At 51.0% G+C, this 22,318-nt stretch overlaps 2 protein-coding genes across 17 annotated transcripts in view; both read left to right on the top strand.

Annotated features, from left to right (window-relative positions):
• St3gal3 (ST3 beta-galactoside alpha-2,3-sialyltransferase 3) overlaps nucleotides 1-8,448 on the top strand; it is a 216,909-nt gene extending 208,461 nt beyond the window's left edge. For all 13 annotated transcript variants that reach the window (XM_037202869.1, XM_028893223.2, XM_028893220.2 and 10 more), the window contains 2 exons: nucleotides 24-170; nucleotides 7,465-8,448. In XM_037202869.1, coding sequence (XP_037058764.1) covers nucleotides 24-170; nucleotides 7,465-7,554 — 237 coding nt within the window. In that variant the 3' untranslated portion in view covers nucleotides 7,555-8,448. The remainder of the gene's footprint in view (nucleotides 1-23; nucleotides 171-7,464) is intronic.
• Nucleotides 8,449-9,929: 1,481 nt separating this feature from the next.
• Nucleotides 9,930-14,712, top strand: Artn (artemin). Of its 4 annotated transcripts, XM_028893224.2 has the most exons (6): nucleotides 9,930-10,962; nucleotides 11,175-11,324; nucleotides 12,191-12,333; nucleotides 12,446-12,572; nucleotides 13,011-13,149; nucleotides 13,238-14,712. In XM_028893224.2, exons 4-6 carry the CDS (start codon nucleotides 12,513-12,515, stop codon nucleotides 13,711-13,713), a joined length of 675 nt encoding a protein of 224 aa, XP_028749057.1. In that variant the 5' UTR covers nucleotides 9,930-10,962; nucleotides 11,175-11,324; nucleotides 12,191-12,333; nucleotides 12,446-12,512; the 3' UTR covers nucleotides 13,714-14,712. The 4 variants fall into 4 exon arrangements, with proteins under 4 accessions (XP_028749057.1, XP_037058769.1, XP_037058768.1 ...); XM_037202874.1 differs by lacking the exon at nucleotides 12,191-12,333; XM_037202873.1 differs by having other exon boundaries at nucleotides 12,191-12,572.
• The last annotated feature ends 7,606 nt before the right edge of the window (nucleotides 14,713-22,318 follow it).

Genomic DNA, 22,318 nt, shown 5'->3' with positions numbered 1-22,318 from the left:
CTCCCTCCGCTCTTCTCTTCCAGAACATCCCAACCCTTGGCAGTGTGGCAGTGACCATGGCTCTCCATGGCTGTGATGAAGTGGCAGTCGCAGGCTTTGGCTACGACATGAACACACCCAACGCGCCCCTGCACTACTACGAAACTGTGCGCATGGCAGCCATCCAGGAGGTGAGAGCGGGGCGAGGGGGCAGTCTTTGGGTGGAGCCGGGGGGAGGGGCTTCCGGCGCGAGGGACGGACTCCAGCATCTGTACAAACAGGAAGGGGGAGCCCGCAGCTGCTGTTACCCAGGCTCCCCCTAAGCAGCCACTCTGGTCTAGCTTGCATGCAGGCTGCTGGTCCACTTATGCATCCTCTTCCCTAGCCTTCCCCTGAACCCAGAGCCCCTTTCTTCGGCTTTCTTCCTGAACACTCCCTCCATGGCCCTCCTGCCCTGGCCCTGACCCTTGACCTTCCTTGATACAGCTGGCCTCACACCCCTTCATGTCGACAGCTCCGATCATCCTCTTCCACAGACCCTGCTTTCCCTGGGAAGATCCCCTGCCCTTCACACAACCCACAAGTAAACAGTGCTCCCAGAAAGACTCTCATATCCCCTCCACGCTTTTCTCCACCAACCGCAGACCTCACCCAGCATGCTCCCAGGCAACCCATCTATCTGTACAGGTAGCTTGTAGCTCTCTAGGCCTCTGCACCCCACAACAAGGATGGGGGGAAGAGGGGAGACGACTGAACCCTTCCCATGCATCAGCTTCTGCTGCAGCCTCTCGCTGAGCCATGCCTGAAGCCTGATGAGCAGGAGGGTAGGAGTGGCTGGGAAAACTGCTCCCTCATGCAGGCCCACACTCCCGTGAATCCAGGGGCTCCGGTGGCCACCAGCCCCCATTGCTGCTCAGGGGCCTTTTTACCTGCACCTCCCCAGTCCGTCAGCACACCACTGCCGAGCCTTACACAGTGAAAGCTCCCAGCCACCCTCCCTCCTCCAGTGAGAAAACTGAAGGCACACGGGGGGCTTGAAGGACCCCCTTATGGAGCACCCTCTTTCCACTCTCCCCTCCCACTCAGCCCTTCACTGCATCACCTGACTTCATGGCTTCCCTCAAAGTTACCAGCGCCCTGTCTTAGAAAGCTAAATCGAATGGACAAATGCCACGTTTTTCCTTTTATTTATTATGGGGGGGGTACATTGTACCATGGTACCTGTGTGCAAGTCAGAGGACGACTTTTCGGACAGTTCTCTCCTCCCACTGTGGGTTCTGGGGCTCAAACTCAGGCCATCAAGGCTTATGAGACAAGTGCTTTTTTATTCCCCATCCGTGGGTCGGTTTTCCTGATTGCTCAGAAACCTTTTTTTATATTGACCGCTTCTTCCTGCTTAGAGTCCCCTAATTTCAGATGCTTCTTATTTCACCCACCCTTCTCTCTTTTCCTTCATTCTTTTTATTTTTAAGATTTATTTATTTATTTATTATGTACACAGTGTTCTGCCTGCATGTATGTCTACACACCAGAAGAGGGCGCCAGATCTCATTATAGATGGTTGTGATCCAACATGTGGGTGCTGGGAATTGAACTCAGGACCTCTGGAAGAGCAGCCAGTGCTCTTATCTTCTGAGCCATCTCTCCAGCCCCCTTCTCTCTCTCTCTCTCTCTCTCTCTCTCTCTCTCTCTCTCTCTCTCTCTCTCCCTCTCTCTCTCTCTTTTCTCATTCTTCAGCTTTGGTCTAACTCTTAATAGTCAGCATTATGGTGACAGGTGACACATGCCTTTAATCTCTGCATGAGCCAAGGGCAGGCGGTCTCTCTGAGTTTAAGGCCAGCCTGGTCTACAGAGTGAGTTCTAGGCCAGCCAGGACTACAGTGAGACCCTGTCTCAATAGAAGAAACAAAGAAGCAGCTGTAGGGCCAGAGAGAAATGAATGGATCAGCAGTTGAGTACGTACAGCACACACATTGCATATTCATGCATACAAAAGTAGCGTATACACACGCATGCACGCACACACACAATCACACACACACACACACAAACTTTAAAAAAAAAATTTATATGTTTTCTCTGTGTAACCCCAGCTGTCCTAGAACTCACTCTGTAGACCAAGCTGGCCTTGAATTCAGAGATCGGCTGGCCTCTGCCCCCAAGTGCTGGGATTAAAGGCATGTGCCACCATGCCCTGCCTAAAAATACATAAATCTTAAAAAAAAAAAAAAAAAAAAACTTATTTAAAAGAAAAAAGTATCAGAGGAAACTCTGCCGAAAATGTGGACTGCAGTAGATGAACAAGTCTTGTCATACCCTGCCTCAGCCCATAGGAGGCTCCCAGTTTTCCTGCATGGAAGGAGGGATTAGGAAAGAGCACCTGAGTAGGGCAAGGCCTGGCCTAAGAGCTACATTCAGGACAAACTTTTGCACCTTCTCTTTTGTGGTGAAACAGCCCTCACATTTATTTACCCCAGGGACTCTTGAGGAATTGAGGGAGACGAGACCTAGTTAGAAATAGAGAGGGGAGAGAAAACAGCAAGAAAACACAGGATAGCCTAGGGTGGGCCTGGATCCTTATCAACTGGCCCAGAACTTTATTCCAAAGGTCTGTTTATAACAATGCCAAGGAGTGGAGCAAAAGACCTCCCCCTTGCTAGTTACAGTCAAGTGTAGACCCTTACAAGCACCTGATACTCAGACCTGTGGTCCAGTCAACCTCTTATGCAGTCCTGCTGGGTGCACCTACTAGAAAACCTAGTGGATTGCAACACTTTTTTTTTCCCAAGATTTAGTTTTAATTATGTATATGTGTGTATGTGAGTATGCACACATGAGTGCAAGTTTCCACCAAGGCCAGAAGAGGGCATCAGATCTCCTAGAGCTGAAGTCACAGGTGGTTGAGAGCCACTGACAACCATTGCTGGGAATTGAACTCATGTCCTCTGCAGGAACAGTTATATGTTCTTAACCACTGAGCCATCTCTCCAGCCCCATGTCTACTTTTTCATTAGGAGAGCAAATGATCCAGCATTTTATGAGCATAAGCTGATGGAGAGTACAGAGCTCCCAGATTCCCCTGTGGTCCTTCTCATGCTCCCCACCCCAGTGACTGCTGGGAAACAGCATTTAGACATGGCATTATGGCTAAGTTCAGTAACTCTAAAAGATAAGGATATTTTGATACCACACCTCAAAAAGTTAATCATTTCTTAGTACTGTGGAATATCCAGTTCTCTATTGACATGTTAACCCTCAGTGACTCCTAGTGGGTGCTCTCGAAACTAACACATCCATTGGTTACTTCTAGAGGAAGGGGAAGGTGTGGGATAAACAGTTTTAGGAATGCCTGTGTTTGCTTGGATCCCCATCCCGCCATTCTTCTGAACTGTTTCTTGTTGTGTTGTTGTGTTGCGTTGCTAATTTCTGTCTGGGAAATGGCTGCGCAAGCATGAGGGCCTGAGTTTGAATCCCAAGAAGTCAGAATGTCGAATCAGGCATGGAACTACTGGCCGAGCGGCTCGCCAGCCCCACCTGGCCTTTTCAGTTCTCCTCTGAAAGTTTATTCCTTCAGTAGACTCTGGAGTTCCACACAGTTACTTCAGACAGAGTCTGCTAGTGTAAGTGTAGCCTAAATGGGAAGAGATTGCCCTCTACCACCACCTCATCTGGAATCTTCCGAGGACAGTGATGTCTTCATACCTGAAATACTTGCTCTTAGATTTCTAGAGTCCTTCCTTTAGCTACTGTCTCTAGAGCCTGATACAGTGTCCACCATTTTTCTGGGGTAAAACTTTAAAAAGCTCAAGACTCACTCTTCTTTGCAGTTTGACTCTTTCCCAAGGTAAAAGAGTCATGCAGATTCTAGCCAACCACGGAAAGATCAGCTTCTAGCAGTTCCCTGTTATTCCCCTACGAGGGCACTCAGCCTCGTCCTTGGTCTTCATGTTATTGTTTGCAAACTGCAAAAGATGCACCCCGAGAATTCCCTGCATTCCTCTGTCCTTGAGGCAAAAGAGGGGATCATCTCCATCTTTTTTGCCAGAAATAAGGGAGCGTAATCAAAGTCGGAAAACAGCAAGTTTTTTCCCCATAGCTTATAAACTAATTCTTGTTATTCTCTAGTAATTTTTCTGTCCTGGGTCTGATGTCAAGTCTCCTTAGTTGAGAGGTTTCACAAGGATGAAAGCCTTTTTGATGGAGTTCCTCCTATGAGACAAACCCTTGTGTTTGAAGTTTCCCTTCGATTTGTAGCACAGATTCCAAGTCATCAGCTCATTCAAAAGCTTCACCCTTAACACCCATCAAATGTGAAAGGCAGGATTTTCAGTTTCTAAGCCAAGGAAGAAATTCTTAAGTCAAAGTCAATTTGTTTGGAATTTCTGTTTTGTATTCATAAAACCTGTGGGCTCTAACAAGTTACAAATCTTTATATTTGTAATTGTGCTATTTGTATTAAGTAATGATGAAACTAAACCTTTAAGTCTGGGAGCTGGAGAGATGGCTGAGAAGTTAAGAGCACTGGCTGCTCTTCCGGAGGACCTGGGTTCAGTTCCTAACACCTAACTCACAACTGTCTGTAACTCCAGTTCCAGGGGGATCCAACAGCCTCACACAGACATATATACAGGCAAAAAAAAAAACCCAATGCACATGTCTTAGTTAGAGTTTCTATTGCTGTGAAGAGACACAATGACCACTGCAACACTTATAAAGAAAAACATTTCATTGGGGCTGGCTTACAGTTCAGAGGTTCAGTCCATTATCATCATGGTGGGACATGGTAGCATGCAGGCAGACGTGGTGCTGGAGAAGGAGCTGAGAGTTCAACATCTTGATGAGAAGGCATCAGGAAGTGAAGTAAATGCCACACTGTGCTTAGCTTGAACATAGAAGACCTCCAAGCCCACCCCCACAGTGACAGTTTCCTCCAACAGAGTCACAGCTACTCCAACAAGGCCATACCTCCTATTAGTGCCACTCTCTATGGGAGCTATTTTTTTTTCCAAACCACCACAACAGATAAGAATAAATAAATCATTTAAAATAAAATAAAATCAAGCGTGTTGGGGATTTAGCTAAGTGGCACTGGGTTGGGTCCTCATCTGGGGCAGTGGAGACAGACAGGTGGTGGCGCACACCTTTAATTCCAGTACTCGGGAGGCAGAGGCAGGTGAATCTCTGTGAGTTCGAGGCCAACCTGGGCTACAGAGCTAGGTCCAGGACAGCCAGGGCTACACAAAGAAACCCTGTCTTGAAAATAAATAAATAAATAAATAAATAAATAAATAAATAAATAAATAAATAAACATCTTTAATTCTAAAAAAGTAGTAGTAGTTAGGCATGGTTGCACAAGTACCAGACAAGAGATCCCTGGGTTTTGCTGAGCACCAACTTAGCTCAGGAATCAGTGAGAGACAGGAACATCATTCTTTCCTCTCTACAAGCGCACGCACACGCACACACACACACACACACACACACACACACACCTCAAGATTAGAAAGAAATTCCATCTATTTTCATTGAATATCATGGAGTGCCTACTCTGTGTCTAACCATCTCTATCCACAGAAACTTCTGGAAAGATGATTGAATCTTCAAAGAGTGGACATGAGTCCCCCAGGGGTCTGAGACAAGGAGAGCACTTGCAGAGACAACAGTAGAGTGGAATGACCAAGCCTGTGCTTCTCTAGGAGTTTGAGGGGACAGATGGGGGGAACAGGAAGACTGGGGGAGACTGGCCCACCTCGGGCACTGTGCTGTGGATTGTGAGGGAGGAAACCATTACCACTTGGGGATGTGGGTTTGTGGTTCACACCAGAGGCTTCAAGGAAGCTCGAGAGCAGTGGGACACAGGGACTCTGGCTAATGACTCTGAGTTTTAGACTACAGAGATTTGGAAGGTTGGAGAGGGTTGTAGAAATCAAAACAAGGGCTGGACAGGCCCTCATCCTTCGTCCCAGTGAGAGTGCTGTGAGTGCCGACATGGAGGGGCCCATGCTGACACACAGCAGAGGCCAGCTGGAGATGAGCCATGAGGCTGAGGACACTCATCCCTTCGTTCAGTCAGGCCTTTTCCTTGTCTGAGAGGCTTTAGTCATTGAAGCTTCCTGGGGAGACTTCTGAGAAATCAGAAGGAATCTAATCCCATAAGCCCGGGATGGTGGCTTCTTCTCTGACTTACTAAGGATTCGATTTTAAGTCTATAGCACTCTTTGTTTGTTTAAGACAGAGAGAAATCAAGTATGGTGGGGAAGTGCTCTTAGCCATTCATTGGGTGCCAGCCTGGTAGAATGGTCTTGGGAGATGGAGTCAGAAAGATAAGGGGTTCAAAGCCAGCGTGAGCTGCATAGTGAGATACTCCTTCCAATAATGAAGCAGATGGGTATAGTGGTTCACACCTGTAATCCAGCATGTGGGAAGCTGGGGTACAAAGATCATGAGTTGGAGACCAGCCTAGGCTACATACATACATACATACATACATACATACATACATACATACGTACATACGTACATACATTCATTTCAGGCCAGCCCAAGCTGCTAAGTGAGATTCAGTCTCGAAACCTCAGGGCAGGTAGGATGGCTCAGTAGGTAAAGGCACTAGCCATACAAACCTGGTGACCTGAATCCAATCCCTGGCACCCACAGAAGGAGACCCACTACCAAGAGTCATCATCTGACTTCCACTTCCACACTTCAGTGTGCTCAGGCCCACCCTCAGAGATGCACACATCATATATACATACACACACAGAGTAGTAATACATTGAAAACAAACTTTTTTTTTTCCAAGACAAGGTTTCTCTGTATAGCCCTGGCTGTCCTAGAACTCGCTCTGTAGACCAGGCTGGCCTCAAACTCAAAGGTCCGCCTGCCTCTGCCTCCCAAGTGCTTAAAGATGTGTGCCGCTGCCACCCATCATAAATAAATAAAAATTTAATGTTTAGTTTAGACAAAGATAACACTTTTAAACAAAAGATGGTTCCCGTGCAAGGGAGGAAGGCTTTCGTGAGCTGCCTGAGGCCTGGAGAATGGATTGCATCAGAGAAGCAGCCCATGCCCCCTTGCTGTGCGGTCCGGTGACTCACCTCCTTGCCCTCGGGGTGTCTAGGACCTGAGTGCTGCTGCCAAGGAGCTGTGGGCTGCCCTCTGAAGGAAGGAGATTCTGAGCACTGAGGACGGGGAAGCTGAGATTACTCAAGACTTGGAAGAAGCCAAGGGCAGAGTTCCTCTGGCATGATGATGGGGTGCCAGGCTTGCTTGTTGAGGGAAGAGTTGTAACATTTATTACCAGGTTATTGTGGTCTTGTAGGGAGACACCGGACAAATGTGTGCCTGGACGTTCCCAGTCACAGCGTTTCGGAGGGCGATGACTGGAAGAGGGCAGCGGCGGCCCAGTTTTAAGGCAGGCTGCGGCCCAGCAGCCCTCTTCATAGCTTGCCCACTTCGTAACGTCCCCGTCTCTCCCCTTCTAGTCCTGGACACACAACATCCAGCGAGAAAAAGAGTTTCTACGGAAGCTGGTGAAGGCCCGTGTCATCACTGACCTAAGCAGTGGCATCTGAGTGGGCCCAACAGCGGGCCGTCGAGGCTCACTCCAGGAACAAGCAGCAGCCACCTGCACAGGAGTCTTCCGACCCAGAGAAGGACAGTGCCAAGGGACCGAGGGCCAGCGAGGCCTTGGCAAGGCAACCAGAGCTGTGCCTGCTCCGGGCCAGCTTCAGAGACCAGCACTCTGCCTGGCAGCCTGGGTCGATGAAGCCAGAGGGCCAGGAGGCCACTGGCTGTGGCCAGCGGGCCCAGCATGCAGGAGGTGGGACATTTGCTAGTGAGAATGCGCCAGAATCATTCTCTAAGCAGTGTTTGGTGTATTAGCATTTTGTGAACTGGGGTGTTGGGAGGGGAGGGATAATTTATTTTTAAATAAGATGTCACATTTGGTCCCCTTGCTGTGCAGAAAGAGGTCCACTAGAGGGCCCATCAGGCCGTGGTACCAGTGAGCTCCCTGAAGGCTGGAAGTGTCAGACCATGCTTCAGGGCCACAGGGAGGCGGGCAGTATCTCATGTCAGCCATCTCCAGCTCATGACACGCTTTGGCCTTCCTTGGGGAGAAGATGGAGTGCTCCCTCTCACCAGCCCCCAGTGTCCCCACAGGGGAACCCCAGAGCCATCCCTTTAAAGCCAACAGGACTGCTCTTGGACAAGAGCAGAGAGAACTCAGGAGGCAAGGCCCAGCCTGAGGGGAATGGCTCCTCTCCACAGCTGTCCCCGGTCTGTGGGAGCAATGCTCCTTCCTGGACTGACCAGCTGTCACATGGTCTGGGTTTCTTGCTGAGATTGCCAGCTCCATGGGTCTTACCCAGGACCAGAAGGAAGTGAGGATCAAGGACCTTACCCAGGCTGCGACAGCCGTCCCAGGCAGCCCTCATGGAAGCAATAAAGCAATCCCCTGACTCTGGTCTCCTGTTTTCTCTTAACTTTTCTGGAAGAAACAGAAACATGGGACCTGCACTGAACTCAAGGGTCTTCTCTCCAGCCCACAGACGCCTGGGGCCCTTTCACTTTCCGTTCAAGTCCAGGACCTTTGAGGCATCCCGCTCGGGGGTTAAGAGTGCTTGCCGCCCTTGCAGAGGACCCGGGTTCAGTCCCCAGCACCCACAATCACCTGTAACTCCAGTTCCAGGGGATCTGACGCCCTCTTCTGACCTCCAAGGCTCCTGTGGTATGCGTACACTCAAACACGCAAACACACAAAACAAATAAGACCAGCAGAAGAGGCCCCGGGGCACAGAGAAACCCACATACCTCCATTCCTGTCACCCCCATGATGGCTCCACTTTGAAATGGATAGGGCCCACTCCTCATTAGCACTCTCAGCAGAAAACAGGAAAGCCCCCAGCCCAGCCCTAGGTACCTCTGGGAACTTTAGAAAGGACATCCATACCCTATTTTACCCGCTTAGGGCTCTGGATTCTGACCTCCCTTGAAGCAACGCCAGGCAGGTCTGAGACTGTTCAGTGGTACCCTGACCTGCAATCATGGAGGTAGATTCCTGCCAGACACTGGCTACCATGGCTGTAAGTGGGACAGCTGTCCCTTCCCTCTCCTATCTCCACCAATCCCATGGCCGAGACATGCCTTGGCCCTCCTACCTGTAGGCCTAACTACAGAGACCTGGCCATCCCAAGGCCCACACTGCTCCCACATGTAGCCTAAACTACATGCCTCTCAGTAGTATCCCTGGCTGAAAAGACTGCTTCAGTTCAGCAGCCAGTTACATGAGAAAAGCGAGCACGCTGTTCTGCGCACATCCTCCCATCCCATGCAGTCCCTCGGAGCCTGGGGACAGTCCTCACAGGCGGCGGCGGCAGCAGCAGCGCTGTGTCTGCAGTCAGACTTCAGCCTCAAGCACTGCACAAAACTGCCCTCTCAAAACCCGTGGCTATGGATCCTGGCTGTGTACCAGAATCACAGGTAAAGGAAACACGGACATTTGCACCTGCCCGCACCAGCATTCTGATTCAGAGCTGGGATGGGGCCCGGATGTGAGTAGTTCTTAAAGGTCCACAGAGGTGCTGATGCATAGCCAGGGTACATCTAGACCATACACATCCCCCCGGGTATTCTTTCTCACTCTAGTTACATGTGTATTGGTCAGCAAATACCACCACTAGCCCAGCCACCTTCACTTTGCTCCTGGCTACAAATTCAGCCGCCTCCAGGGCGATTCCAGCAGGAGGGTCCACAGACCCTTCTTTCTAATTCAACATGCCCAACGCTGAATTCATGCACTCGCCCCCTCCACACACACACACACACACACACACACCTGAACATGCCCCAGGGAGTGTCAGCTCCTAGAATCCATCCTGTGGCACGCCTTTGTCCGCTTTACCACCTCACCTTGTCCAATCAAGCAGGCAAAAGGAGGTGATGGAGATTGGGTCCCCACAGCCCCTAGGGTCCCCACAGCCCCTAGGGTCCCCACAACCCTGCTCAGGATTTATCTTTTTGTCCCCAGCAGCCTGCACCCCCTTTTCTGTCTTGCCTGTCTCGAAACCACACTCTCCTCGGTGCAGTCCTTCATCGAAATGCGTGTGTGACCACACTCAGAGCTGGTCAGTGGTCCCCAGCATCTTTGCGACGAGCTGCAGACCAATTAGACCTTTCCAATCATAGCCATCAACCACCCCCCAGACACCTGCCAAATTACCTTATCGCACCTCAAAACCCAGTTCAACTCTGTGGCCCTCCGATTCTGCCCCCTGCTCCCCCCCCAAACACACACACACACACACACTATCATTGCCTTCCTTGAGACAGTGTGCATGAGTTCCTTTGAGCTCTGAGACCCTAAAACTGAGCAGTGAAACAGACTATCCTTGGACCTTGGGAGCCCAATGCAGAGTCCTGCGGCTTCGAGGCAGCTGAGCCTTCTGGGGGGTCCCGGAGCCACCAGTTGACGCTGCAGGGTAGCTAGGCAGCAGCACCCCGATATCTGCACGACCCAAGCTGGAACTCTCCTCCAGGCTGCCCCTCCTTCGCCGCCCTCCCTCGCTCTCTCCGCCCTCGGCCAGGCCTCCCAGTTCCCTACTTTTGCGTGTCTACCAACTTCGAATTCCCAGTTTCAGCGCCTCGCTGCCGCCCGCGAATCTCTACTCTGCCTCCTGGGGTCTTCTCCCAATGTCTAGCCCCCACCTAAGGGGACCTAGCCGAGCCAGTGGGGACCGGATCTGAAGGGTGGAGCGGCCAGGTGAGCCCTGAAAGGTGGGGCGGGGCGGGGGCGCTCTGGGCCCCACCCCGGGATCTGGTGACGCCGGGCCTGGAATTTGACACCGGACGGCGGCGGGCAGGAGGCTGCTGAGGGATGGAGTTGGGCTCGGCCCCCAGATGCGGCCCGCGGGCTCTGCCAGCAACAAGTCCCTCGGGCCCCAACCTTCGTTGCGACTGGGGCTCGGAGCCCTGCACCCGAGGTAAGCCAGCCTTCTTGCCCATCCCCTGACGGACGCTCCTAAGGGCAGGAGAAGAGCCAGAAAGGTCTTCTTCCTCCCCCTTTTCTCTCCGCTTCTCTCTTCTGGGCCCTCAGCGCAGCTCTCTGTCCCTCCAGTCCCTTTTGTCGCTAGTGTGTTGGACTGTGTTAGCTCTCCTGACTAGCTGTAATTTGAGGCTCCCGCTGCCGCCACAGGGCACAGACCGGCAGCCAAGGCCCCACTTTTGGCTAAAAGAGACGCTGCCAGGTGCACAACTCTGGGCATGATCCATTTGAGCTTCGAGGGAAAGCCCAGCACTGGTCCCAGGAAAGGTGCCTAGAAGGACTCGGTGCAGGACCCCGTGGGTGAGTACAGAGCCGGTGGATAGGGGTGGCAAGGGCTGGAGGGCCAAACATCCCAGATGGCAAGGAAGTAAACTGGTCTGAGCTGCCCTCGAGGGACTTGCTCCTGGGCTCCCCCTAGCGCAGATACCCCTAAGGCTGCCTTGTCTGACTTGCCCTCCATCGGGGAGAATAGTCACTAGCCTGGTCTCTGGGGATCTGAATCTAGTTAGCCAACAGGTACACAGCGAGCCCTGGAGGACCACTTCCTGGGTAAAGGCCTGGAAGGTATGTGTGTTGTCGATGTCCCCATGTATTCTGTGTGCTAGCAGAAGGATGGAGGATAACATCTGGGACCCAAGAGGAGTCTAGCTAGTGAGGACTCTTAAAGGTTCTGAGGGCCCCAGAGGGGTGGCTCACAAAGACGTGGTGTTCAGTAAAGCCGGCTGGGGTCGGGAAGGATGATGATGGTTCACGGGGGAAACTTGTAGGAGCAAGGCTAGAGTGCCAGAGCCACAGAAGGCTGATGGCCCAGATGGCCAGCTCTCAGAGTGGTTCAGCCCTCTGAGACCAGGCTGATGTGGAGGACTGGCTGGTCCTCCTGGGAACGGCTCAGAACTGAACGTGCAGAGGATGTGGAAACGCACCCCCTCCTTTTAAGTCCGCAGGCTTGGCAAACTCTGCCCCCTGGTGGCCACGGGAAGCCACGGTCCAGGCATTGTGTTTGCGAAGGCACATCACTCCCCCAGATAATAGGCCGGCTCTTGGGGTCATCTGTGTCCCTAAGAGAGAACTCCGGTGACTCTGGGCCCAGAACAGAGATTGCAGGAGGCCTAGGCTCCCAGTCACCAGACAACTCCGAGTGACCAACTGGCACTCTAATTCTCCAGGGCTCTGCTTCCTCCCCCGGGGTTTGGAGCAAAGGCTCAGTATGGAACTAAGGGTGTCCAGTTACTTCTTCCTCCAACCGCCCTGGTGCCTTCAGCCCTGAAGTACAGAACAGAAGGGTCCTAGAAGACAGGACCACAGCTGTGTGAGTCTCCCCCCTGTGACCTTAGATAGTCTCTGAGCTCAGCCAAGCTTTGAGAAACTGAAGTGGAAGAACGAATACCCCAAAGATAACTGAGCCCGCTTTCAACTCGCAGCTGCCCGAAAAAGAGGGTGGGGAAGCAGGCCCACGAAGGCTGATGGGAGCTCCTGGTGTTGACAGAGATGGAACCCGGACTTGGAGACCCTACTGCATTGCCCCACTGCCTCCAGCCTAGGTGGCAGGTGAGTCGCGCCCTTGCATTTCCCAGCTGACTTTAATTGGGAAAAAGAGCGTGGAACACAGCCTAGGCAGGGGTCAGATATGAAAGGGGAACTCTCAAGAGGGAGGTGCACCGGGCAGTGGTGGCTCATGCCTTAAATCCCAGCCCTCGGGAGGCAAGGCCAGGTGTATCTCCGTGAGTTCGAGGCCAGCCTGTTCTACAGAGCGAGATTCCCCAAAGCTACACAGAGAAACCCTGTCTCAAAATAAAATAAAATAAAAAATAAAAGAGGGAGGAGCCAGTCATAGGTGGAAAGGAATAGGATTTCTCTGGATGATCAGTGCCCTTCCTTACACTCAGCCACCCAGCTAGGAAGCCGACTGGAGCGGTCTCTGATCTGGGCTACAGACAAGACAGTCCCCCAAAGTGCCCTATTCCTCCCTCTCTTTTCTCTGTGCAGCCAGCTTTGTGGCCAACCCTAGCTGCTCTTGCCCTGTTGAGCAGCGTCACAGAAGCCTCCCTGGACCCCATGTCCCGCAACCCCTCCACTCGTGATGGTCCCTCGCCGGTCCTGGCGCCCCCAACCGGCCACCTGCCTGGTAGGTGAGAGCGCGACAGGGCGGAGCAGGGGCGAGGCTAGCCCTAGACCTTCCCCCACGCCCCGAAAGTGACCAATTCTCCTTCCAGGGGGCGGCACTACGCATTTGTGCAGCGAAAGAGCCCTGCCACCACCGCCACAGTCTCCCCAGCCCGCGCCCCCACCGCCAGGGCCCGCGCTCCAGTCTCCTCCCGCTGCGCTCCGCGGGGTACGCGCCGCGCGTGCGGGGACCCGAAGCAGCCGCGCGCGGGGCTCGGATGCGCACGGCTGTCGCTTGCGCTCGCAGCTGGTGCGGGTGAGCGCGCTCGGCCTGGGCCACAGCTCGGACGAGCTGGTTCGTTTCCGCTTCTGCAGCGGCTCGTGCCGCCGAGCACGCTCCCCGCACGACCTCAGCCTGGCCAGCCTGCTGGGCGCCGGGGCCCTGCGGTCGCCCCCCGGCTCCCGGCCGATCAGTCAGCCCTGCTGCCGACCCACTCGCTATGAGGCCGTCTCCTTCATGGACGTGAACAGCACCTGGAGGACCGTGGACCACCTCTCCGCCACTGCCTGCGGCTGTCTGGGCTGAGGATGATCTCCGAGCCTTTGCACACTGGACCTTTACCCATGTGTTGCCCTGCCTGGAACAACCTCACCCGGCCTCATTAGCCAGGAACCTCAGCCGGAAAGGGAAGCTGCGGAGCTCAGGCGCCAGGCCGGTGAGTGGCAGGCATCAAGCCGGGAGAGATGACCTAACCACTGACCAACAGCTCCAAGGCGCTCATGGATCTACAGACACCAGAAACCTCAGCTAAGGAGAACTCCTCTGGGAGCATCCAGAAATGGCCCCAGGCCCTAGGGAATGAATCTTGAGAAGATACATTGTACTCACGTTGCTGGAAGAGCCTGTGCTAAAGCTGAAGCCCTATTTATTATTTCTAAATTATTTATTTACTTTGCTGGTTTGTCAGATTTTTTTCCTGGACACGGGGGATGGGTAGAAGAGGCTGGATGAAGATGTGCCCACCTCTCCGCTTCCACAGTTCACACTCAGCAATCACGGTGTTGACCTGGATCACCTACTGCTCTCCCCTCGGCTGGTGCTGAGATGGGAGGCACAGATGGGTGACCAAGATGCACAGTCTTCAGCACTTGGGGCCTGGGTACCTGTGGAAAAAATAAACTATATAGCCTTCTGGGGAGAAAGGCTGCCCTGTGACCTTTGAGGCCCCTGCTTAGTGGGTAAAGACAAGGAAAACCATGCTTTGCCCCACTCCATCAATGTCGGCGGCGTCTTACCAGGCAAGGACCTGTCTTGAAGGCTCCCTGACAGGTGCACACGCTGCTTCCTTTGACAGGTAGTCAGCCCTTGAAGCAGCCCAGGGGAAGAGAACATCTGAAGGGCTAAGGATGGGAGGGGGCACCAGGGTGCTTGTTCATGGGAAGGAAGCACAGAGCTTCGTGGGTCTAGGAAGACAGGAAGGCGCTGAGGGTCTCAGCAGCTCCTGAATTTTGGGTGATGAACAAGCATATTCATGTATTCGCCCAATAAACAATGAAATGTCTTTAGACACTAAAGACGCAGAAGTGAGGCTGGCTGGAGATGTGGCTCAGTTGGTAGGGTGCTTGCCTCGTGTGCTCAAAGCCCTTGGTTTGGTTTCCAGCACCACATAAACGATATATGGCACACAGGCCTATAATACCAACACTCAAGAGGCAGAAGCAGAAGGATCAAATATTCAAGGGCATCCTCAGCTACATATTAAGTTCCAGGCTAGCCTGGGCTACATGACAGTCTGTCTCAAAAGAGGGAAAAAAAAAAAAAGATAGGGAAGTGAAAGGAACATAATCTCTGTCCTTAAGCTCTCCCCAGGAAAGACAGATAATAAACAAGCAATGGCGTACGTAATCATTTAAGTTCAGTGTGGCTAATGGTATGAGGAACAACTGGAAGCTAGGAAGGACGCATTTTCTCCTGGAAGGAAAGTCAGCATTGCCCTGGCCTTTCACACTGTCCTCGGGTCATCTCCAAAATGTCAAGGCAACCATCTGAGCTTTTCTGTGTGGCTTTGGAAACAGTGTTTTAAACCAGCTGTGATGGGGCGTGCTTGTAATCCAGCCCTTGAGGTATGGAGGCAGGAGAATAAGGTCAAGGTCATCCTCAGCTACACAGCAAGTTCCAGTCCGTCGTGAGCTACATGAGACCCTGTCTGAAAGAGAAAGAGAAAGGGAGAAGGAAGGAAAACTGTTTCCCTGGTCCTAGGCATTTGTATTGAAGAGGCCAGTGTGATTTTTTGCCTTTAAAACATGACAGGACACTTTTTTTAGTTTTGTGTGGATGGGCATGCATGTACGTGTGGTAGCCAGAGGTCAGCATCCTGTGTCTTCCTTCCTCAGTTGCTTTCTGCCTTAACTTTTGAGACATAGTCTCTCTTTGAATCCCAAGATGGCCAATTTGGCTAAGTTGGCTGGCCAGAAAATCCAGGGGCCCTCCTGTTCCTACCTCCCCAGCTCTGGAATTACAGGTATATATTTTTTTAAATGTAATTGCATTTTGTTTATCTTAGTTGTGTGTGGGTGTGGGTGAACATGCACACATTTCGAGGCCAGGGAACAACTTATGGGAGTCAGCTCCTTGTCATGTCGGGTCGTGGGGATCAAACGAAGACATTAGGCTTGGTGGCAGGTCCTTTACCCATGGAGCCATCTTGCTGAACCTCAGCACTGGGCTTTAATGTGGGTGCTGATGATCAAATTCAGGTCCTCACTCCTCACGTTTGTGCCAAAACACTTCAGCTGCTGTCCAGCTCCTAGGCCTCCAAGATGGGGACATTTGGAAAAGGTGCTATGTCTGGAGGTTATAACACAGGGGTTGTTGGAAGGCAGAGACACCCTTGTCTGGAGCGGGGTGGGGGGTGGGGGGTGGGGGGGGTGGCCCGCTGGGAGAGATTTGAGAGCTGTCAGCACCGAGGCTGCGGCCGGGGGTATAGGAGATCCCACAGGCAAGGTCAGGTTGAAGGTAGGATGGCAACCATTTAACATGGTCTGCAGGGCCCGTCCTTCACGTCTGCCTGCGAGCCTGCCGGCTTTGCCACGGGAGCCCTTCACCCAGCCTGCGAGGAAAGAGCAAAAGTGTAGAGGACTGGGCCTGTTCTGGGCCAATGAGGCACGCCAGGCCTGTGCTTTTCTATAGGATCTGCCACAGGTCTATATGCTCCCCAAACTTTGGGGGGTTTGCACCCACAGACAAGCTCTTAGCCCCTTTCTCTGCCTCCAAACTGAAATTCCTTGGTTTACTCTCTCTCTCTCTCTCTCTCTCTCTCTCTCTCTCTCTCTCTCTCTCTCGGAAGAAAAGAGCACCAGAGCCTTACTGCTCACAAGGGGCTGGCTGAAGGACTTGGGAACAGCATCAGTTCTAAGATGACTGGGTTAGGGAGAACCTGCTGATGAGACTTTCAGCCTTGTGCCTCAAGCCTTCCCTGGGTACCGCTGTTCTGGGTCCTTCACGAAGATGCTCACAGTGAGGGGACCAGATTTCAACCCAAGCCAAGTGGCAGCTCTTGTTGCTTTTTTCTTTTTCTCTTTTCTTTTTTTTGGGGTGGGGTGGGGTGGGGCTGGGGGGAGGGTGTTTGTTTGTTGAGATAAGTTCTTACTCTACCTCAATCTTTTTTTTTTTTTTTAAGATTTACTTATTATGCATACAGTATCCTGCCTGCGTGCATACCTGCAGGCCAGAAGAGGGCGCCAGATTATAGATGGTTGTGAGCCACCATGTGGTTGCTGGGAACTGAACTCAGGACCTCTGGAAGAGCAGCCAGTGCTCTTAACCTCTGAGCCATCTCTTCAGGCCCCTCTACCTCAATCTTGCTTCATACTTGTAGCAGTCCTCCTGCCTCAGCCTCCCCAAGAGTAACAGGCATGATCAGCCATGCTCTGCTAAGTGCTGTCTCTCCACATGCCCCAAACTGCCAATCCTCGAGGGAATAGGGCCCGCCTCCAGCTGCAAGCTGCATTGTGCTCACAATCTAACATCTTCTCCAAGACAGACTCATTCCCACAAGAAGTCAGCATTCCTTCCCAAGTCCAACTACCAAGTCAGTCTCGAAAGGATGCTTTCTCCTCAAAGAAACAGACTGCAGGGCTGTACCTGATTTATTACTAGCTAGCCGAGATAACCAGTCACGTGACCAGCCTAGGCGGCACACCCGGACACCTGGAGGCATGCATTCTGATTCTGGTCTCTGTTTTACACTTACAAAACTACACTTCCATTGAATGGTCTCCTCTGAAAGCGTGTCAACCAGAAAATTATAAGCAACTTTGAAGTGTTTTTCTACACACTTCCTCTACATTCATTACCTCTGGAATGTGTGGTTCTCTGTTCCACCCCCCACCCCCCCACTGCCCACTGCCCACAGTTACCTGCTCTGGCAGATGGCCCTTGGCAGTGACTCTAACTTATCCCTGGCCATAGGTTCCTGTGGTGTAGTGTCTGGGGGACTGACTGGGGTCTCATCTTGAAGAGGAGAGGTTGGAAAGTAAGTTGAGAAAAAGATTGAAGAGACCGTGTCCCACGATTGTATCTTTGTTGTTCTCGGAAGGGTCTCAACCTTGGAAGCAGAGCCTCTAAGAAGCCCTGTGAAAGCTATGACTGTGTCCCCACGCCACATGCTGCAAAGGTTGCTGATTTGTAAATCCGGGCAATACGCTTAAGGTGGGAGTCGGGGGAGCAGGGGACACCTTCTGAAGCTCATTTAGAGGTCCCTGGAGTCCTTGGCCCACATGTGATGCCCTATTCTAGGTACCTCCTGTAGCTGGATTGATTCCTCTGAATGTACTGAGGCTCCAATATCAGGACTTGGTCAATTATTTACACTACACGCCACACTTCGACCTTTCTCTCTTTCACATCTCCTCCTCTGTATTCATACTGACTTGAATAGAATCACATTATAAAAAAAAAGAACTGATGTTCAAAGTATGGGGTGTAGGGGTGGGCTGTCTGCTCTGACTTCTCTAAAAGAGACTTTACTGAGGTCTCGGGGACCTCAATGGCCACTTCCTAGAAAACTCACCTTAACTGGACCCTCCGCCCTCCAGTTTCCTCCCACCACTCCAACTGCTCTATGTTTGTGTTCCTCTTCCTCTGCATTTTATGTGGCCCTAGGGCTTTGAAACTGAGCCTGCCCCCACCAGCCAATCTACACTCAGGGTTTCAGTCCCCACCTCCATGCTAACAGTGCTCACACTTTATTTTCACCTAGACCCTTCTGAGCCCTAAGCCAAAGATCTAAGGATTGTCCGTGTACCTTCAAGCAGCACAGAGCTTCCTGATGGCTTCAGCTTTGCTCTCCATCCTTGCCCACCCTCTGTGTTTCCTTCCCATGGATAGCCTTTCCTTCTTCCAGCTCCCGTACTTCTACAGTAGTCCCTCCTCAGCAACCTCTACCTGAAGGCACAAGACGGAAACTTGGACAACATCCCTAACTCCCTGAGCTCATCCACAGGTCCTAAATCAGTCATTGCTGCTTCTGTTGACTGGTCTCTAAAACTCTGTTGCTGAAGACAGCGTACACTCTTCATAGAGGACATAGAGGAATAAAACTTCTCCCTTGCTACTACCAAACAGGCTGCCGGAAGAGAATTATCATCCACAGTCTTCCTTAGTTGTGAGCGAGCCCCGCATGTGGCACTGGTGACCTGCCAGGCAAGATTGGTGAAATAGTGGCAAACTTGGTATAGGGGTAACCACTCGCTACTTCCTGATTGAACTTGAGGTCCACTGCACGTGGGGGAATTCATATCTGGTATTTGTAAACCTAGTCAAAAATTCATAGCTGGAAAGTCATAGGCCCTAATGGGAAACCTATGTCTGTCTGTTGTTTTACTAAATTGACACGGTGTGCCCAGCACATTGCCTTCATAAATACATGCCTATATGCATGTCCCGAGATTAGGGCCGCTGTTGGTTAAGGTCAGAGAAGCTTCTTTTTGTAGTGGGCAGCAGTAACTGCAGAGCCTTATAATGGGTCAGAGATGAGAATAAGGCTGCCGAATGCCCAGCCATAAGTGGGTCATCTGTCACACACACCCCCCAAGGCTCCGGGAAGAGCAGAAGGGAGCAGAGAATGCCAGCTAGCAGCTGTGATTATCTGCACGAGACTGGGTCCGCCACTTGAGAATCATGGAGGGGCTCATGAGGCTCCAGCTCCCTGTGAGGATTTATAGACAGCTAATGGTCCATGGGGGAGGGAGAGACATTTTCTTCAGTGGTAAGGTGTCCATGCTCCTGTAACCAACCCTAGTGGAATACATAGGGACACAAACATGCACACACATGCACGCGCACGCACACGCACACACACACACATACACACACACATACACACACCAACACAGCATGAAAACAGAAAGGGGATTAGCTGGGAAAGGAAAGGATATCACTGGGAGGGGGACAAGAGATGAATATGATTAAAATACATTATAACATTATGAATGTATATAAATGTCACAATGAAGTCCATTATATATAACTAATATATGCTAATAAAACATTTTTATTTATTTTATTTTATTTTTACTTATTTATTTTTGTTTCTTGAGATGGGGCCTCTCTACATAGCTCTGGCTGTCCTGGAACTCACTATGTAGATCAGGCGGATCTCAAATTTAGAGAGATCCGCCTGCCTCTGCCTCCTGAAGTCTAGGATTGAAGGTGTGCCCCACCATACCCAGCCTAAACCATTTTTTTTTTTAAGTTTATCTATATTACACTCGGTTTCGGCTTACTACCTAGCTTCTCTCCTCATTGACTGCACTTTTCCCAGCACAGAGCCTTCCAGCAGTAGCAGTTAGGGAAGTATGAGACAGGTTGGCATGCCATCAGGACGATGGGACATTTTGTAAACCTGGGGAGGATACAGATAAAGACAAGGGCTGGAGACACCTCACGAGGCTCTAAATGTTATACCATTGCTCTTGGGCTTTGTCCCTTGGGACCACTGAAGGGTTTCCTGTGGGTTTGATTAAGGAGTGTCCTGCTTGGTTTTTGGCAATTTGACATTTATGTCTAGGTTTACCTAGACAAATCTGGGGAAAGAGACTCAGGTGAGTAATTGCCTCCATCAGATTGTTCTGTGGGCATGTCTGTGGGGCATTTTCTTGATTAATGACTGATGTGGGTAGTGCCACCCCCAGGGCAAGTGGTCCTGGGCTGCATTAGCAAGTGAGCAATGGAAATTGAGCCAGGAAGCAGCGTTCTTCTGTGGTTTCTTCAGTTTCTGCCTCTAGGTTCCTGCTTCTACTCCTGCCTTAACTTCTATGATGGACTATGATCAGAACGTATAAGCCATGGTATTTATCACAGCAACAGAAAAGGAAGCCAAGACAATATGCTTCTGATGGATCACTGGCTCCTGTGTAATGTGATGGGAATGTTTTTTGAGGTCTTACTCTCATTGATAAAATCATGTTAAAACAGGGGTTGGGGATTTAGCTCAGTGGTAGAGTGCTTGCCTAGCAAGCACAAGGCCCTGGGTTCGGTCCTCAGCTTTAAAAAAAAAAAAAAAAAAAAAAAAATCATGTTAAAACAGACACAGAAGGAAGCTGACAGTCTGGACCACTGCTGGGAAGAGGGAGCCGAAGAGCAGACACAGTTATGCCTTTTGAGTTAGGCAAGGAGGCTGGCAAGCAGCCGAGGCAAGGCAGGGTGTCTTCAGAGAAACAGTGAGGAAGTCCAGAGCCTCAGAGAAAGCACGCTTAGGCTTTTGGCCAGTATCTGAAAACGAGATACAAAAGGAGTCACACTTTCTGAGTTACAACTCAAACAGGCAGGCTGGGCAGACATGCCCACAGGACAATCTGAGGAGGCAAGTCCTCAATGGAGTCTCCTTTCTCAGATTTATCTAAGTAAACCTAGACACAAATGTCAAATTGACAAGATCCACAAGCAACTGCTGTGAGAGAAGCTTCTTGGAGGGCGCAAGGACATTATCCCATTAAGGAGATAATTATTCCTCCCACCGCCTTAGTCTTCAGGTGAATCTGCTTTCCTGAGGGGCGGTCGGTCTCCTAGCCAGCTGATTGACAGGTCCAATTAGATCAACTCTCTGAAAGTCCCACTTAGTGATACATTATATGTATGTGTTGGGGGGCACACGGACACACATGGACAGCAGAGGACAAGTTTGGGGAGTCAGTTATCTTCTACTATGTGGGTCCCCAGAATTGAACTCAAATCCTCAGGCTTGACAGAAAGTGCCTTTACCTAATGAGTCAGATCAAAATGTCATGTCTCTTGCCCAGAGCCAGGAGAGAAGGCAGAGTCCATTCTTTTGACCAAGAGGGAGCTTTTCTGTAATGGGCCTCAACAAACCCTGATACCTTCACTTTTTCATTTGACATTTTATCTAGTTTCTTATTTTATATGTATGGATGTTTTGCTTGAGTGTGCACAGTGTGCTTTGTACAAGTGGAGACCAGAGGAAGGTGTCAGATCCCCTGGAACCAGAGCTACAGATAACTGTGAACCACCATGTGAGTGCTGGGAATTGAAGCCAGGTCCTAGAGGAGACACCTCCAGACCCATTCATAATATATATAGCGCATTGGTGTTTTGCGTGCATGTACGTCTGTTCCCTGGAGTTAGCTGTGAGCTGCAGTGTGGGTGCTGGGAATTGAACCCTGGTCCTCTGGAAGAGCAGCCAGTGCTCTTAACTGCTGAGCCATCTCTCCAGCCCCAGCATTTTAAATCTTGAGGGGACATTTGTGACACTTCCCAGTGCTACAGGACATAGGAGGCGGGGCCCAGAGCATATTATGAGGAAGGGACTTACCCTCACTGGTCTCCGGGCCTGCAATTGCCTTGTCTGGTACCTTAACAGTAAGAGGGGACGGTGAGGTGATGAGTCCTTAGCTGTAAACAGGAAGAAAAGACAGCAGCCATGCTGTGGCTTGTGGGCCAGGCCCTACTCATGAATTATTTCAGTTTGTGCTTCACTGGACAAATCTCTCAGTTTCTTACCTGTCTCCAAAAGAAGACAAGACCTCATGGCTAGAAAGACAGGTAAATTTTTCAACCAGGTCTAAACGAAATAATGAATAAAAATACTCACCACAAGCCTGGGCTACATAGTGAGATCCTGTCTCAAAAACAAACAAGGTTGAGGATGTGGTTCAGCAGATAGGGTGTTTAG

The sequence above is a fragment of the Peromyscus leucopus genome, chromosome 2 (genome assembly GCF_004664715.2).
Source record: "Peromyscus leucopus breed LL Stock chromosome 2, UCI_PerLeu_2.1, whole genome shotgun sequence".
NCBI lineage: Eukaryota > Metazoa > Chordata > Mammalia > Rodentia > Cricetidae > Peromyscus > Peromyscus leucopus.
Note: the sequence above shows the minus strand (reverse complement) of the source record. Positions and strands in the feature narration are given on the sequence as shown.